This window comes from Nicotiana sylvestris, chromosome 11, assembly GCF_000393655.2.
Source record: "Nicotiana sylvestris chromosome 11, ASM39365v2, whole genome shotgun sequence".
Classification (NCBI taxonomy): domain Eukaryota; kingdom Viridiplantae; phylum Streptophyta; class Magnoliopsida; order Solanales; family Solanaceae; genus Nicotiana; species Nicotiana sylvestris.
Genome location: NC_091067.1, coordinates 2,514,630 through 2,532,246, shown reverse-complemented (window position 1 = coordinate 2,532,246; position 17,617 = coordinate 2,514,630). Strand labels below are relative to the sequence as shown.

The 17,617-nt window shown below is 35.6% G+C and overlaps 2 protein-coding genes across 2 annotated transcripts; both read right to left on the bottom strand.

Annotated features, from left to right (window-relative positions):
- Window positions 1-223: 223 nt before the first annotated feature.
- Window positions 224-2,813, bottom strand: LOC104218229 (uncharacterized). The gene is made up of 4 exons (XM_070162742.1): window positions 2,437-2,813; window positions 1,661-2,161; window positions 638-1,181; window positions 224-505 (listed from the first exon to the last, which is right to left on the bottom strand). Exons 1-4 carry the CDS (start codon window positions 2,811-2,813, stop codon window positions 224-226), a joined length of 1,704 nt encoding a protein of 567 aa, XP_070018843.1.
- An 18-nt stretch (window positions 2,814-2,831) lies between these two features.
- LOC138882229 (uncharacterized) lies at window positions 2,832-4,919 on the bottom strand. The gene is made up of 7 exons (XM_070162740.1): window positions 4,554-4,919; window positions 4,272-4,430; window positions 3,905-4,096; window positions 3,705-3,856; window positions 3,479-3,587; window positions 3,113-3,209; window positions 2,832-3,028 (listed from the first exon to the last, which is right to left on the bottom strand). The coding sequence occupies exons 1-7, from the start codon at window positions 4,917-4,919 to the stop codon at window positions 2,832-2,834; spliced, it is 1,272 nt and encodes a 423-aa protein (XP_070018841.1).
- Window positions 4,920-17,617: the final 12,698 nt, after the last annotated feature.

Genomic DNA, 17,617 nt, shown 5'->3' with positions numbered 1-17,617 from the left:
AACGTATCACCTACTGGACATAAAGCCCCAGTTTAGTGATACCTAGCGTTTGTTGCTTCTGCTATTGTGTTTTATTCTAGCTAACTTCCGGACACCAGTTCAATGTAGCCATTGTTGTATCTAGATAAGGGAATTTAGCAGCCCTTATGTGCACTTCCTGAATAATAAGATGAAGTAAAGTAGTTTCTGTCCTTCTCTTCTTCAGGAAAATCATAGAATTCCTCTATTGCCAACAATGATAAACAGCAGCTGCTAGTGTCATTCTGCATATTGCTGCCCTTGCACTCTTTCCTTTTGTCACTTTTGCCAACCATGTAATCTCTTCCTGCCATGCATGCTGTGTTCTTTGTATTCCTTGCCAACTCAATAAACCATTCCAGATCTTCCCTGTTATCTCACACTTGAAGAACATATGTTGTACTGTCTCAATTTCCTTATTGCACAGCGAGCATGTCTGATCTGTAACTACTCCCCATCTTGCCAGTCTCTCTTTGGTTGCTAGCCTCTATTGAATTGCCAATCTCAGAATGAATTTATATTCACTTGGGCTGCCATTGGTTGTTGCATACTTCCTCCATGGCACTTTATGAAATTCTCCTTGTAAGGATCAGTATATTTTCTTAATTGGACACTTCACCATCCTCTGAACATCTTCTTCATTCAATCCTGGCTTAGCAAAGTATTCCTTAGCCTGAAATATCTTTTGGATTGCCCAGGAAGCACTCTTTGGTTCTGTACTCCAGACTGTATGGCCCTTGATATAGTAAGTGTGTACCCAGTGTATCCATAGCTTCTCCTTCCTAGTATAGATATTCCATAGCAATTTGCAGATAGCAACTTCATTCCACAATTCCACATCAATGAAGTTCAATCCCCCTGCAACCTTAGGTGAGCATAGTTTCTCCCAAGCTATCAAAGCCTTTCTAATTGGTTCAGCATTACCTGTCCAAAGAAACCTTCTACACATAGTTTCTATGAACTGTATTACTTTCTTAGGTAACATAAAGATCTGTGCCCAAAACGTTTGTGTAGCAAATAGCACACTCTTCACCAGTACTGCTCTATCTGCATACAACAAGAACTTTGTAGTCCAGCTCTGGATCATGTTCAACATCTTCTCTATTAGGGGCTCACACTGTATAGTAGACAATCTCTTAGTACTCAAAGGAACACCTAAATATCTGAAAGGCAATTATCCCTTTGTATAACCAAGTAGCTCCACAATTTTTTGCCGAGTCAACTGATTCACCCCTCTAAAATAAATGCAACTTTTATTTGGATTGGCAATTAGTCCTGATGTTGCAGAGAATTGCTGGAAAAGCTGGTGCAGGATCTGTACATATTGTACATCTCCTTTGCAAAATAGTAGTAAGTCATCTGCAAATTCCAGCTGCACTAAATTAAACCTGGCACACCTTGGATGGAATCTAAACTTCTTGTCTCCCTTCAGTATCTTCAAAGATCTGCTCAGATACTCCATGGCCAAAACAAATAGGAAGGGTAAGAGTGGGTCTCCCTACTTTAGCCCCTTCCTTGCCTCAAAAGGTGCAGTTGGTCTACCATTTATAAGATCTGAATAGGTTACTGTCCTAATACAAGCCATTATCCACCTCACAAATACTTCAAGAAAATTGAGTAACCTTAGCACTTTTCTATGTACAGCCACTCCACAGAATCATAGGCTTTCTGCATGTCTATTTTAAGCATACATCTTGGAGATATATTCTCTCTTCCACAACCTTTTACCAATTCATGACTCATAAGTATATTATCTATGATCAATCTTCCAAGTACAAAGGCAGCTTGGCAGTTATCCACCAAGTCTTCCATCACCCCTTGCATTCTTGTAGTAATCACATTTGAGATGAGCTTATATAAAACTGTGCAATAGGAAATGGGTCTAAAGTCTCTTATGTTTGTTAGATTCTGAACTTTTAGTATCAGTGTGATGGTTGTGCAGTTAATAGCTTTACACATATCTGCACTCTCAAAAAACTCTTGAACTGCTGCAGTAACTTCCTCTCCCACAATGTGCCATGTCTTCTTAAAGAAGCAGGAATTATACCCATCACACCCTGGAGCCTTTTTATCATCAATGCCCATTAGAGCTTGCTTCACTTCTTCTCTACTAACAGGTCTGATTAACTGCAATTGTTGGCTCCTGCTCAGCACATATCCATTCTGTATAATCTCATAGTTGATCACTGGAAACTATGTTGCTGCAGTACCAAGTAACCCCTATAGAAACTCAGGATCTCTACCTCCCCCTCATCTAGATTCTGTAATAAATTCCCATTACTATTAATTAACCTGTCAATGATGTTCCTTGCTTGTCTATTTTTCATGCAAGCATGGTAGAAAGTTGTGTTAGAATCTCCAAGATTAAGCCATTGTATCTTAGACTTTTATTTCATAATGCTCTCCTCTACCATTAACCATTTTTCTAGCTCCAATTTTGTTGCTCTTTCCAGCTCAACCTGCTCTATATCTTGGCCTGGGATACTCATTTGGCTTTGCAAATTTTCTAATCTCCATCTAGCATCTTGTATTTTGTTATCAATTCCACTGAACTCTTCCTTATTCATCAGTTTCAGTGCCACTTTCAGCTTCTTAAGTTTATTCTCCATTGTTAGCATTGTATGTCTACCATTTCTGGATCTCCAATTGTGTTGAACTGTCTCTTCAAAAGAATTTAAACTTGCCAGGCAGTTAAGGAATTTGAAAGGTTTCCCACATGCTTGGCTTCTGGTATCAAAATTCACACTTAAAGGGCAGTGATCTGAGAATCCAGGATTCATAGACCACCCCTCCATGTTAGGCCACTTTTATATTCATTCAGCATTCACCAGAATTCTATCAATCCTACTATGTACATGGTTATTAGTCCATGTATATTGTCTTCCCATAGTTTTCAATTCATCTACTTTAGCATCCAATAAGAACTGTTTGAAATCCCTTGTCTCCACCTCTTGCACAAGGATGTCATTATATCTATCTTCACTAGTTAGGATGGTATTGAAATCACCCACTATGGGACAAGGACTCCTTATATTAATCACAGACTTCAACAACTCCTCCTATAGATTTTTCCTGTCTTGCACTGTATGCTTACCATAAACAGCACAATGATAGAAGTTGATATTCTGCTGCATTATAGTGACCTTTCCCAGTATAAATTGTTCATGAGGTCTAATCAGTGTATAATCCACCTATGTAGAATCCCATACAACCCATATTCTATCTCTAGGAGCCTCATCATAGTTGTCCACCCATTTTCAGTTATTCAAAGCCTTTCTTAATACAGACACAACATTACTCCTCTTCACTCTATGCTCTATTATGGCTATCAATACTACTTTATTAGTTCTACAAAACTTTTTTAGTTCTTTTTGTTTATACACTTTATTCAAACCCTTTACATTCCATGCTATGAAGTTCATCATGATATGATAGGTAGTTGTGGAGGTCCTTCCCTAACTTTCATGTTCTGCTTCTCTTTTTCACCTTGGGCTTCAGACGGTTGGACAATTTTTTCAGCAGTATCAACCAATGCCTTGAATGCATTACCAATGCCCACTTTTTTCTCCCTTTTGACATCTGCATACTTCTTTGTAGCAGATTTGCCTAGAGCTACTTGCCATTATGGTTCAACCTCTGGATTGCTCTGCTGTACAGTTTAAATTTCCTCCAATTGTTCAATAAACCTCCGTTGGGCATCAATTTTATCAGCTGCAGGTTCAAGTACTCTAACTTTCCTCCATTCCTGTTTCTGCATTCCTTCCCCGGTTTTTTGTATCATTCCATCCTGTTTCTGCTTCCTTTGGTCCTTGCATGTATGGCCTAGTTGACAACACTTCTGACAGTACATTGGCTTTCAATCATAGTGTACTAATTGTTCCAATACCTTGCCTTTAGGATCATAGAGCTTAATCTTCTCTGGCAATGGCTTTGTAACATCTATCTCAATTAAGACCCTGGCATATGAAATTCTCTCTACAATTGTTGTACATGCATCAGCATATAAAGGTTTTCCCAATCCACTTCCAATTTTACTTAAAGCTTGGTTGCTCCAAAGATTAAGAGGCAGATTTGGGAACTTGATCCACAGGGGAATAGTCCTCAGCACTTCTTCATTGAAATCAAAACTCCGACCATTGCCTCATGATAACTGGCCTATTGTTAATTGTATAAGGTCCATTCATCATCACCCTCTCTTTCTCTTTATTAATATTAAGCAGAATAATGAATTAGCCATCATTATGAAATAACACCTTAGGTTTCTGCACATTTGCCCATTGATTAGTGATGAACCTTTCAATAGCTCCAGTTGATAGAGTATTCCCAACCATATAGAGTATAACTGCTCTAGTCCACTTTAGGTTTTCTTCTTCGATGTCCTCATCTATCAACTGTACTACTACTTCACTATCCTTCATTACCGGGGATATATAGGTTAGATTCATACCTTTTGCTGCTAACTTGTTCTCCTGAAGAAGTCCTGCACATGATCGTCCCTTATCTATTGTTGGAATTGAGCTCTTCTGTTAGTTTACCTTATAATTATCCACGGGATTAGCCCTTTGTTCCTTGCTTGGGCTTGCCTGCACTATTCCATTGGTTTGTACCACACTCGAGATGGGTGTCTCACTTACAATCCTCATTACATTATTTCCTTTGTTTGAGTTTTCCATAGATGGCAATGTTTTGCTAGAACTCACATGTGTAGTTGTTTGATTTCGATAATTGCCCAGATCTTGCCAGTTTCCTACATCACTGTCCGGATCTAGCTCCTTCTCCTGCGTTTTCTCCTTCGATTTAGCCTTCCCTTTTCCTTGTACACATGTGCTCTCCGCCGTGAGCTTCTGGTCCATTGCTGGTGTTTTGGTGTTGTTCTTCCTCGGCCTTCCTCTTCCTCCCATTTTCGGTGGTGGCGCAGGTTAGTTAGTCACCTAACGTGCAGTTTAAAAGGCGAAAGATAGTAAAATCCCCCAAAAAATTATGTCAATATTTATGTCAATACATAAATTACAAGAATTCTTTTATTTTGGTCAACAATTCACTCCCAATAATAAATGAGGAATTTTCAGAAATTACTATTGTTTAGTGGCTATTAACTTCTTATAGCTATCATATACATAATTACTTCCTATAGCTACTATTTAGTAGTTACGGTAGTGTATTCGCTGTATTTCCGCTGTTGTATTCATGAATTCAGCAGCAAAAAAGGCCTAAAAATCAGAGTAGTCCAGCTGTATGCACATGTATTCGCGCCATGTATTCATGAATACAGCAGCAAAAAGTGCCTAAAATCAGGGCAGTCCAGTTGTACGCGCATGTATTTGCGTTGCTCTATTCATGAATACAGCAGTGCCTAAAATTCGGGCAGTCCAGCTGTACACGCATGTATTCACATGTATTCGTGCCATGTATTCATGAATACAGCAATAAAAAGCACCTAAAATCAGAGTAGTTTAGTTGTACATGCACGTATTCACATATATTCGCACTGCTGTATTTATGAATACAGTAGTAAAAAGCGCCTAAAATCATGGCATTCCAGTTCTATGCTCATGTATTCACATGTATTCGCGTCATGTATTCATAAATACAGTAACGGCAATCACCTTAAAAATAGGTATGTCCAATTGTCTAAGAGAGAGTAAAAATATAAATAGCGTATTTCATGCTTTATTTCATACCTCAATGGTAGTATATATCATAAATACTTATTCTTCTATAAAATATAAAAGGTAGATATAGAAAATAATATTTTAAAATGATTTTAATTTATAATAAATAGGGTGTATGCCTTTGCTATAGGAGGTAAAAATTCCATAATAAATAGATAAAGAAAATTTGAGATATTATCCATAAAGCATATCCCAAATCAAAATTAAGTATTTCTTTATAAGGAGCACTTAATTTATCAAAATTAAGTATTAAATAGAGTCAATGGTGACTCCGCCGTGGGAAGAGCCGCTTCCTTCTTGCTTGACAGGTGAGGCTTCCATTCACCTACGCAGGCTAAAAGTGCTCTCCAAACCGTGCTGGATAGTCACCCATCACACGGCTCTCAAACCCAACCTGTGGTGGATCTCGGGAGACAATTTTTTCTTTCTAAAAGAGGGCCTGGAACTGGGCTCTCTTCACAGCCCCTAAAGGCATTAGGAAGAGATTTAATCAGCCAGCGTAATAATTTCAATCGATAGAAAAATCTATTAAGACCTAAAACAAAGAATACCATCTCCTACGGAGTCTTTTTTATTTTGCATATCTCGAGTTTAGAATTCTCCTCAAGCTTTTTCCATCACGATTTTATCTTCAAGAACACTCGCCTTGTCGATTCTTCCCCTCGTTCCTTTTATCTTGGACATTGAGATGTTTGCATATGTATATATATATATATATATATATATATATATATATATATATATATATATATATATATAAGTTCGATCAAAGAGTTTCATATATCATACATTAAAGGAAAAAAACATCAATTGTGTGGTGGTTTGCAAATAGAATTGCTATTTTACATGTCAATGTACAAAGTTTGTTATTTATCACACTCATTAATCCGGTCCATTCCCTATATATCATCATATACCTGAGTCCCCTCCGCCTTCAAAATTAATAATAATTTTTTTTTAAAATAAAAGATAAAAGTATACATGGGTGCTACATTCTACTGTTATATTCATGACTGTTTTATCACACGTTATCATAGTCCAAAATCATTCTATCACTAAAAGATCGTACAACTTAGTTATAACATTTATAGACCATGAATATGTGTGCTATAATTGTGCAGTGGCAGATTCAGAATTTTAAAGTTATGGATGCTCTCCGAAAAAAAATTCAAAAGAAGAGGAAAAAATAAGTTTAGTTATTGGTGCTCACTCAATATTTATTTAAATATTTTAATAACTATCTAAGCAAATTTACCAAATATGATCAAGGTTAATGGGTGCTTAAGCACCCACAATTGCCCATGTGGATCCACCATTGTGATTGTGATCCTTCCAATCTTAACCATAGGCTTTAGATTTGAGCTTTGAGTATGAAAAAGTGAGAATCTTGCATTAGGGAGCGGTTTATCCCTTTCAATGGGCCTACCCGACCCGAATCTGGATTAATCGATCAATAGGCTTTCTTTAAATAAATAAAACTAACTTCAGTGGTGACAAAAATCGAGGAACCCTGATCCTATATGCGGAGGCGAGCTCGGGATTTAAAGGTGACGGGAGCACACAAGTAAATTCTCAACCAGTGCCTTCATCGGACTTTTGATCTTAAAGGCTTCAAGCAAAATATATGACCGTTCTACATACATACATACATATATACATACGTACGTACGTACACACACACATATATATATATCGAGGTTAACGGGATCTGATGACCCCTTGCTAAATACTTAGGTTCACCTCTATATATATCTGGTCAACGATTCACAACTCAATTGGTAAACCCAAGTCAAGTGGAGAGGTTGAGACCTCAAGTGTATACATATAAGCTTTGACTTAATTAAAAGCATGTAAGTTACTTTATGATTTCGTTTAGATATTAAAAAAACCCAATTGTTGCGAGGTCCTTTGTCTAATCCATTAGGTGATCAGATACATATCCATGCATTTTTCCCATGCAATAAAAAAGGATTTTATGGTGGAGTTAATTGATTTTTATCGCGCTCGGGTATGAGGTAAAAGTCCAAGTACGAGTTTGGCCAAATATAGTAATTTTTGTTCAAACAGTATATTTATATTTAAAAATTTATTAAATATATTTACATATTAAATTTAGAATCCAATCATTAGCATATAAAATCGTTGTCATAAAATTTAAAATACATAAAATTATAACCTTGGCTCACCTTTAATTAATAAAGACAAAGGTATATAATGCACTAGCTTTTTGTATTTTTTTTTCTTTATTTTGACATGATAACGTTGTTCCAATATAACGATTACGCAAATACTTATTCCTGTTCTACTTATATTTTTCTCCAACCAAAATTGTACTGAAGTGTGGACCACACACGCAGGGCGAATTTATAGGTTTAATTATGGATACGTGAATCTATGATTTCTCCGTAAAATTAAATATTTAAATATTTTATGTACATATTTTTAAAAAATTGGAATAATATTAACTTGTGACATTCATAGTCCCAAAAGGTTGAATAGAACACTTGGTTGAGGGTTGAATTATTTACCAAGAGGTATAAGGATTAATTCACACCAGATACATTTTTGTCTCCTTTTTTTAGTAGTGCACCCATCTACTTGAAAAATCCAAGGGGATTCAACATATAGTGCCCGTTTGGATGGTCTTATTTTAAGTGTTTTTAAGCCAAATAACTTTTAAGTCATTTTATTGTGTTTGAATATAGTAAAAAAATGCTTTTCAACCCTTGTTTTTAAGCTAAAATAACAACAACAAAAAAACTAAAATTCTTAACTTATGGCTTAAAAGCCACTTAAAATAAGTTCATCCAAACAGGCTGAGAGTATATGTACATAATATATTTTTCTACCTAACTACAAAATGTATTTTTCCCGCGAAGGTTGTCAATTGACACAATTTCGCATAAGGTGACTCCGCCACAGCTGACAACCAATATCGAACTTATTAATTCGTGATGAATCTATCTAACTCATGAAATATATGACTGATTAAATATGTCGACATATCTAGAAATGACTAATGAGCCTACAATCTGGTCCTTTATTATCTTGATAAAGTGATTAACATCTCAATTGCAGTTATCAGCCTATGACTTTTCAAGAGATAAAGTGCATCCTATTTAACAATTGGAGGCTTATTTTTGTGTTATTGGTGGTATAATTATTATCTCTATTCGTACAATAAGTTCCATTTTCACCAAAAGTCTCGGGTTGATCAAGTCCTGAAAATGAAAAAAAAATCTGATAGATGGCGCTTTCCCTTTAATGGGACTTTTGAGGAACGAATTCAGATTAGTCGAGACCTAAATATCGGTACCGGACACTATGATTGAAAAAAAAAAAGATGAAGCCTTTGCTATAATTGCAATGTCTGCAAATCTTTTGCAATCTTATACATTTAATTTAGAGAATCTACATTCAAGTTGCAGACAAGAGGGGTTGCTCTGATAAGCAACTTCCACTTCCAACCAAGAGGTTGTGAGTTCGAGTCTCCCCAAGAGCAAGGTGGGAAGTTCTTGGAGGGAAGGATGCCGGGAGTCTATTTGGAAACGGCCTCTCTACCTCAGGGTAGGGGTAAGGTCTGCGTACACACTACCTTCTCCAAACCCCACTAAGTGAGATTATACTGGGTTGTCGTTGTTGTTGTGTACATTCAAGTTGCTATAACCCTATGTTTTAGCCACCTTTTCTCCATAAAGATATGGTCTACACATCCCACCTACCCCCTACGATTTTACTCATTAATGAAAATTAAAAGTACAACTACATAAAACGTGATTATTCAGAGTTTCTCCAATTCAAATGGTTTTTACTTATATAGACGGACAATAACAATAAGTCAATAACAATAATATATCCATAGTAACTTCACAAGTGGATTTTGGGATAGTGTTTATGCAGACTTTACTCCAATTTGTAAAGAAACAGGGGCTACTTTCGGTAGATGCTAGGTTCAAGAAAAGCATAATTGTAGCAGAAACACGTGATCTATAACGGGGATAAAAAGTTTTGTTTACCTCGAAAATATGAGTAACAATTAAATATGATTTGTGGTTTTAAAGATATGTGATTTATTTCAATACTAGTGAATATACAAGTAATATTAGGTTTAAATAAGAATAATTGATGAACCAAACCAGTGTTGTTAGAGCAATAAGGACCTCGAGCTCGAGATTATCTCGGGGCCTCGAGTTGAGTTAAGAGAGTATGAATAATAAAGTAAAAACAATAAAGCTGAAGAACAATTGTGGAGCACATTAAACGAGAAAAGCGGAGTAGAATGTTCTATTGCAGTGAATGAGATAATCTTTACAAATGATTGGAGTCCCCTTTATATAGGAGGGAAAAATCCTAATATGGTACATTTCTAATTACGGTAAAGAATTCTATTGGTACAGCTGTATAACAACCTAGTACGGACTTGTACTATTTTGTATAAAACTTATCCCATAATTTATGCCCTGATCCACGCGTCCTTGAGAAATTTTCGCTCTTTTTTGAGTGTCATCGAAATTGTACTGCCCTCGAGGCAGATCATGACGGGTCTCAGATTTACTTCTCGAGGTGCGCACATCCAGGCCAGGCTCGATTCTTACTTCGAGCTTCCCGAACTCGAGCCCGGGGAATGATCAAGTCTTCGGAATCGAGCTCTCTGATTTCGACTGTATACAAACTTATTACTTATTATATATAACTAAGTAATAAATATTATAATATTATTATTATAATATTTTACTGTACTACATGATTTATTGGAAACAGAGTTTTGGACCAATGATCAAGTTGTATCCGTGTGAGCTATATGTCACGGATTGGAATCGTGGAATCAACCACGAATGTTTGCATCAAGGTAGATTGCCTATATCACACCCGGTCCCCTTGGGATGTGGCCATTCCCCAGACCCTGAATGAACGCGAGATACTTTGTACACCGGATAACCCTTTTACTAAATTAACATGATTTTTAATATAAATAGGAGCATAAAATAATTGTTTTTTTGTCTCCATATTATCCAATAAGGTCTTTCAAATTGGATAAACAATCATAATGTGAACATAACAAAAGTGTAGGATCTTTTACTTTTAAAATATATATAAAGAAAATCTATGATAAAATTACTAGCACATCATTTATTCAATGAGCCACCCAGCCGGCCTTAGTTCATACTGCCACATTAGCCTTCTAGTGCCTAATTATAATAATCATTACAAGAATTAATAAACAAAAATAAAATAAGGAAAATGTTATCATCAATATCTCTCTTCAGAATGGATAAAGTGGGACCCATTTACCCAATTGCCATCTGGCTATTTTTGGTAGGTCCTACAAGTCTGCCTGTTAATGGATAACTATCTAATCCAACCAACAGAAACCGAAAAAAAAAAAGGAATAAATTTAACAGTTGAAAGATATAAATTATTAGAAAAACTAGAGTTATAGTGATGAGACATAACTCTATTATTTGCTACCAAGGCTTCTCTTATTTTTTTAACCGAGGGCCTATTGGATAAGCATGCGTACATTGTACCCTTCCCAAAGCCTATTTGTGGGATTACACTGGGTTATTGTTATTGCATACTGATGAGACATAAACTCGTTTACGGGCACGAAATTGCTAAGATTAAATAATTTCTGAAAAACAGAAAAGTGTTCGTTTTTTAGACAGAATATAGAATAAATGTCACATAAAATATGCAAAAGAAATACTCCTAACATTTTAGATCTAAATTGACTTATTGCAAAAAGATAATATATAAGAGTAGTTGTTCCACTCGTTCTAATTTATACAACACTCTCCTAAGTTCGGAACTATCCAAAATATCAAATATCATTCCATTTTATAACTTTTTTACTAGTTTCAAAATTAAATACATAAACAATTCTAATTTTTATACTTTACTACAATATTTTTCTATCAATTTGACCATTCAACCATTATTCTTTTTAAAAGCTATCACTAAACTTGGTCAAAATTAACATCTTTAATTTTGTTTCTAGTTAATATGTGTATGAAATTATTTAATATTATCAGTAAATTATTAAAATAATATTTGAACTTTTTAAACTCTAACATCAGAGGTTATGGTTGCGAGCCTTGTGATAACAAAAATCCTACAAAGAACAACTTTCCGATGGGTGTTATGTGGTACCAAGCACATTAATTAGGGGTAGTTTGGTATATGGGATAAGAATAATAATTTTGGAATTAATTTTATCTTATGTTTGGTTTGGGGTATTAGCTAATCTGGGATAACTTTTGCACTAAGGGCTCGTTTGATACGAGAAATAAGGGATAATTGATCACGGGATTAAACTTGAGATGAGTTTGTCCCACATTTAGTTGGGATACAATCATGGTATAACTAATCACAGGATTAGTTATCCTGGAATTGTAGTATTTTTTATCCATATAAGAGGGTGGAATAACTAATCTCGGAATAATTAATCATGGGATAACTTGTTTCTCAACCAGCCGACCTCTAAAATAGTGAGATTAGTTATCCAAATTACAAGGTGGGATAACTAATCCTATGAAATATGACATCCCATGGAGTATCCTGAAATATCATCATTGTACCAAACGACCCCTTAGAGTAAATCAAAAATTAAAATTTAAAACATGTCATGGAAAGTAAATAACTTAACGACCACTCTTAGTACACGGACTAATTTATACTACATGAGAGATGGGATAAAATAATCTCATATTTGATGGGATAAGGTGAAATATCTTAGATTAAGTTTGAGATTAAATTTATATTGTGTTTGGTTGGAGGTCTAAATTTATCCAAGATAAAGTTATACCATCAATCAAACACAATATAAATTTAATAGTCCACCTTATCCCTCGTACCAAACGAAACCTTAGGATAGGAGATGACATAAAAAAGTAAATAAATATCTAAACAGTACGGAGATCTTTACTGTCACACAACTGTCATTACAAACCAACGAAAAATAGCCACGTGTTCAACTAACGACCACTGTGAGGGATAGAGGATTTTAGTTAGGTGACGTGTTTGGTTACCGAAACTCATGTCGTAATTGAACACGTCAAAGCGTGAAGTGTTGGATTTAAAACTAAAAACAAAGAGAGTCAACGCCAAAAACGAAAAAGTGGAAGTGATATTATATTTACATTATACATCTCTCCCGACCGAACTGGACTTTGCCGCGTTTGGCTTCTATGCATGACACGTGTCCAGTTGTAAGTGTGGGGTTCTCGTGCCTGCATGGACTAGGAAGATATTTCAAGTCCATTGTAGTCGGGGCAGAGACACAAGTCGAACTATGAGTTCAGCTGAACGCAATAACTTTTGCTCAAATAATATTTTTGGTGTTTTGAAATTTATGAAATATGTATAAATATTAATCTAGAACTCAATCATTAGCACTTGAAGTCATGATCTCAAAAATTCAGAATCCATAAAGTTAGAATCCTGATTCCACCTATGAGTTTGCAGTATTGTCTTCTTTGGCACAACAAATCTCATGGATTTGTTCCTCTCGCTTTGTTATCATCGAGCTCAAACCTTGTGAATTTGTGTTATGTCATATAAAGTTTTTCACTTTCATCTCATATTCCAATGCGAAATTTGTCTAAGGTGACATATGTACCTTTTTTTCATAAATTTGCCATCATAAAGACCTGTTAATCCTGCTTGACTTGTTCTCGGCGCTGGTAAATGGATGCCCCCTATCAAGCTAGAGGGAAGCGGCTCTTCCCATGGTGGATGGCTGGTTCTAAAGTGCCTGTCAAGAGTGCTAGCGCTTGCTTCGGGGTGATCATCACCAGTTGCACATCATGTCTCGACGAAGTTGATGTTGAAGTAGAAAGAAGGCTAATAAACCATAATCATCCCGTTAGCTTTTAGAGTCATCCGATCCCGGATCTTTGGCTTATGCCATATGCTCAAAATTTGAACTCAACTTTCTTTGTTCACCAACATCCGCTCCACCCTCTATTTAGGCGTCACAAATATTTTCGAGAATAGTACCTATTTATCCTAGTGTATGTCGATGTATTGATCGGATAAGAAGTTTTAAAAAGAATTAAGGATTTGAAAATTTGTAGTTTCACATAAGCCATTGAAATTTGTATAATAATTAATTGTAAACCATCTCACTAAAAATAAATTGAGAAGTTTAAAATTTCTTTGGACAAGCTAAGAAAAAGAAAGCATGAACATGAAATGAGATATAGGAAGTATCATTGCGGTGGTGTTGACTTGGTAGAAGACGGATTCTAAGTTCAACCTTAATCGGTTTAATTTTTAGTGGACGTTTGAACATAAGAATTGCAAAATTTCGGGAAAAAAAAGTGAAAAAAAATTAAGTGAAAATGATATTTAAAAATTAGAGTTGTATTTGGACATGAATATAATTTTGGCTTGTTTTTAAAGTTTTGTGAGTGATTTGAGTGAAAATTTTGGAAAATAGTTTTTTAGAGTTTTTCAAATTTTCGAAAATTTCCAAAATGCATTTTCAAGTGAAAATTGAAAATTTTATCAATAAACACTGATTTCGAAAAAAAAGTAAACAAATTTTGGAAACAAAAAAGAAAAATTTCTTATGTCCAAACATGCGACTCGGAGGACATAAGACTTCTTGGTCAAGCCAAAAAGATTGTCGACTGGATGCTCCTACCCCACCATGTCTGGCCCTTTATCTTACCTTAAGAAGAAAGAGGAGGTATGAAGCGTGGGACAGAATGCAAGAAGTGATACAACAGATAACCTTATTAAGGAGTGGCGGCAACCCTCTTGATTGATCAACGCGAGTGAACTGTGCTTAGACGCTTCGTAAAACCGCACCGATCTACGAGAGGAGCTGATAGATGAGTAGGCTTCCCCTTTCGATTCACGGAATGTGATCTGGGACACGATGGGAGTTTGCGTGTCTCGGTAGGAAAGAGATCACCGGAGTATAGCACAAGATCGCCTTTTCTTGCTGCCATGGGGTCGACCTGTGAACAAGGTAAACCCAATGGGAACCAAAAAACGGGGGGTACCGCATTGGGCAGAAGACGATCCAAAAAGCGAAGGCTCACCCAGCTGAAGGAAGGAGGTGAGATAGGCAAGAGGTAGCTTGCTTCCAAGCCGGCCCGGCCGCGAGGAATCAAGAGATCTTTGCCGGTGCTGACTTGGATCTCGGGTGACGGAATAAGGCGGCCAGAAGCGACGAGCAGTCGCGGTCGAAGCTTGGCTCTAGCCGATAGGCTAGCAGTAAGCTTGGCTACAGCGAAGCGCTTACCAAGCACGAAGGAAAGGGCCTTTGCCACTTGAGCTGTATGCGGGGGAACTCGCACGTGCGGTTCTTAGGGGAGGAGAGCTAGTAGGAGTCATCCCATCCCAATAGCGTATATTTGGAGCTCAATACGAAATCCTATTTGGAGCTCAATATGAAACACAAAACCAATTTTCATGAAATAGTATTAACATTTGACACGTCCAAGGTTGAACGACCAGAGAATAAAATTAATAAAGAAAAAAAACAAAAAAAGTTTTGTGTTTGTAGAAAAAAGCATAGTTTTGCGTGTTTGTGCTCTTTTCTTGGAGGACTTATGTTTGTGTTCGAAAATGCTTTTAGGTAGGGAATATTGACTTCTTTTATTTATTTGTTTTGTTATTGAAGTACTGTGAGAAAAAGAAACGACCTAGTCAATATCGGACATTGTCGTTTGAAAATTAGAGAAATTCATTAATTAATGAATATATTATATTAAAATATAGTGCACTAATTATTATCGTATAGCAAGGGGGCGTGATACTGGGTAACCCAAGAATACGTATAGGTCATGGGGACGAGAAAAAAAATCAGAAATAGCCTAATTTAAAATTGGTTTGAAAAATAATTAAAATTTTAAAAGTAATCGAAATTTAGTCACTTTTTTATATAAAGATAAAATCTAAACAAATATATCCTTAAACATCCGGAAAAATTTCAGCATAATATGCTGGAGCTCAAATTTTTTACATATGAGATTCCAGCATATTGTGCTGGAACTTCATAATGTGCTGGAGTTCCAACATAATATTGTAGAGGTTTATACGCATGAGCTCCATAATCTAGTATATTATGTTGGAATTTTCTAAAATAATGGCTATTTTTTAATAACTTTACAAACGTTGGCTATTTGTCAGCAAACTGGCTAACCCATGTTATTTTCACGAGTATGACACGTCACCGCGTTACGAGAATGAATCTTGAATTTAACTCAACTCATAAGCTACTTCGCGAGGTGAGTATTATGCAAAATCATAATAAAATATATTTAGATTATATTGTGAAATTTATAAATACATTATTGGCCATATTTCCTTTTGGATAAGGAGCAGGTTGTCCATTTTTCTTGTTTTCTTTCTTTTTTCTTACTTTATTGTTGGAGTGGAGTGGTTCTTGGTTATCCATATTGGTAAATAAGCATAACTAAAATGAAAATCCAAAAGAGACAGCTACAGTCAAAATTAATTGTTCTTGATTCTTGAAGATCTTATATAATAATATCAAATCTAATAAACAGTACATTAAAGTCAAAAATTACTGCTAAAGCTAGAAAAAAGCTTTAAATTGTCAAAAGTTGTCAAATTGATCTTATCCAGCTTTCATCAACCATATATATATATATATATATATATATATATATATATATATATATAGGTGCCTAAGTAATTAAATTTGTGTCAAAATAACAGAGAGATAATTAGCTTGAAATGGTCCAAAAACATCATCCATTTGTAATGAGTATTTGATAACATAAAGTTTTTAAACTATAATAATAAATTTTTGAACAAAGAAAAAAAAAAAGACTAATTGTACTTTTGTACTTAAACTAAAATATCTTAATTTTCACGATCAAGATTTCATTTAATAAGAGTTCAATCAAGTAAAAGTGTGAGTTCTTCTTAGAGTTTATGTTGGCTATTTTCATCCACCAGCCTAGTGTTATATTTCATTTTATTTTTCCTTTTTTTCATGCTAGTGTTAATATAATTTTTTTTACATAGATTGAACCGTCAACAATATTTTTTTTAACTATGATAAATTAATACAATTTGACCTTAATATGAAAATCAATTAAACATAATCAAGTGGAACGTATTAATTGAAACGCTTATTTACCGCATTAACGTTAATACCATAGTCTAAAACTTCATCCTTTTATAACCTATCCTTTTCCCCTCCCCCAATCTTTTACTTTAAATCTCTCTAATTAAATTAGTCAAAATTTTACTAATTAACGGTCAAAACTACTGGATAATCATTAATTAGCGTATATTAAAGTTGCAATTTTCTTGGAACGGTGGGGATGGCCGTTACATCGGGAGTGAAATGAAGAATATAGTGAACAATATATATAGGGGCTGAGTGTTGGCCAGTTAAGATTTTATATATCCAGAAGATGAAAGTAGCAGAAATGAGGATGTTGAGATGGATGTCGGGCACACTCGGATGTATAAGATTAGGAATGGGGTTATTTGGGAGAGGTTGGGCGTGGCCCCCGTGGATGACAAGATGTGTGAAGCGAGGCTTAGGTGGTTCAGGCACGTGCGGAGGAGGAGCCCAAAGGCTCCCGTCAGAAGGTGTGAGCGTTTGGTTCTGGCAGTCACGAGAAGAGGTAGAGGGCGGCCTAAGAAGTACTGGGGCGAGGTGATCAGGCAGGACATCGTGCATCTTCAAACTTTCGAGGACATGGCCTTTGATAGGAAGGTGTGGAGGTCGAGCATTAGGGTTGTAGGTTAGAGGATAGTCGAGCGTTTCTCCGCGTTGCACCAGCTAGTCTGATAGTGTTTGTCTAGGATTGCTAGCGGTTTTTGTTGTGTTTCATAATTTTTATTTTATTATTTTATTAGTCTGATAGCGATTTTTATTTTTGTTGTATTTCATATTTTGGCCTTTCCATTTATTTGTTGTATTTTACGATGCT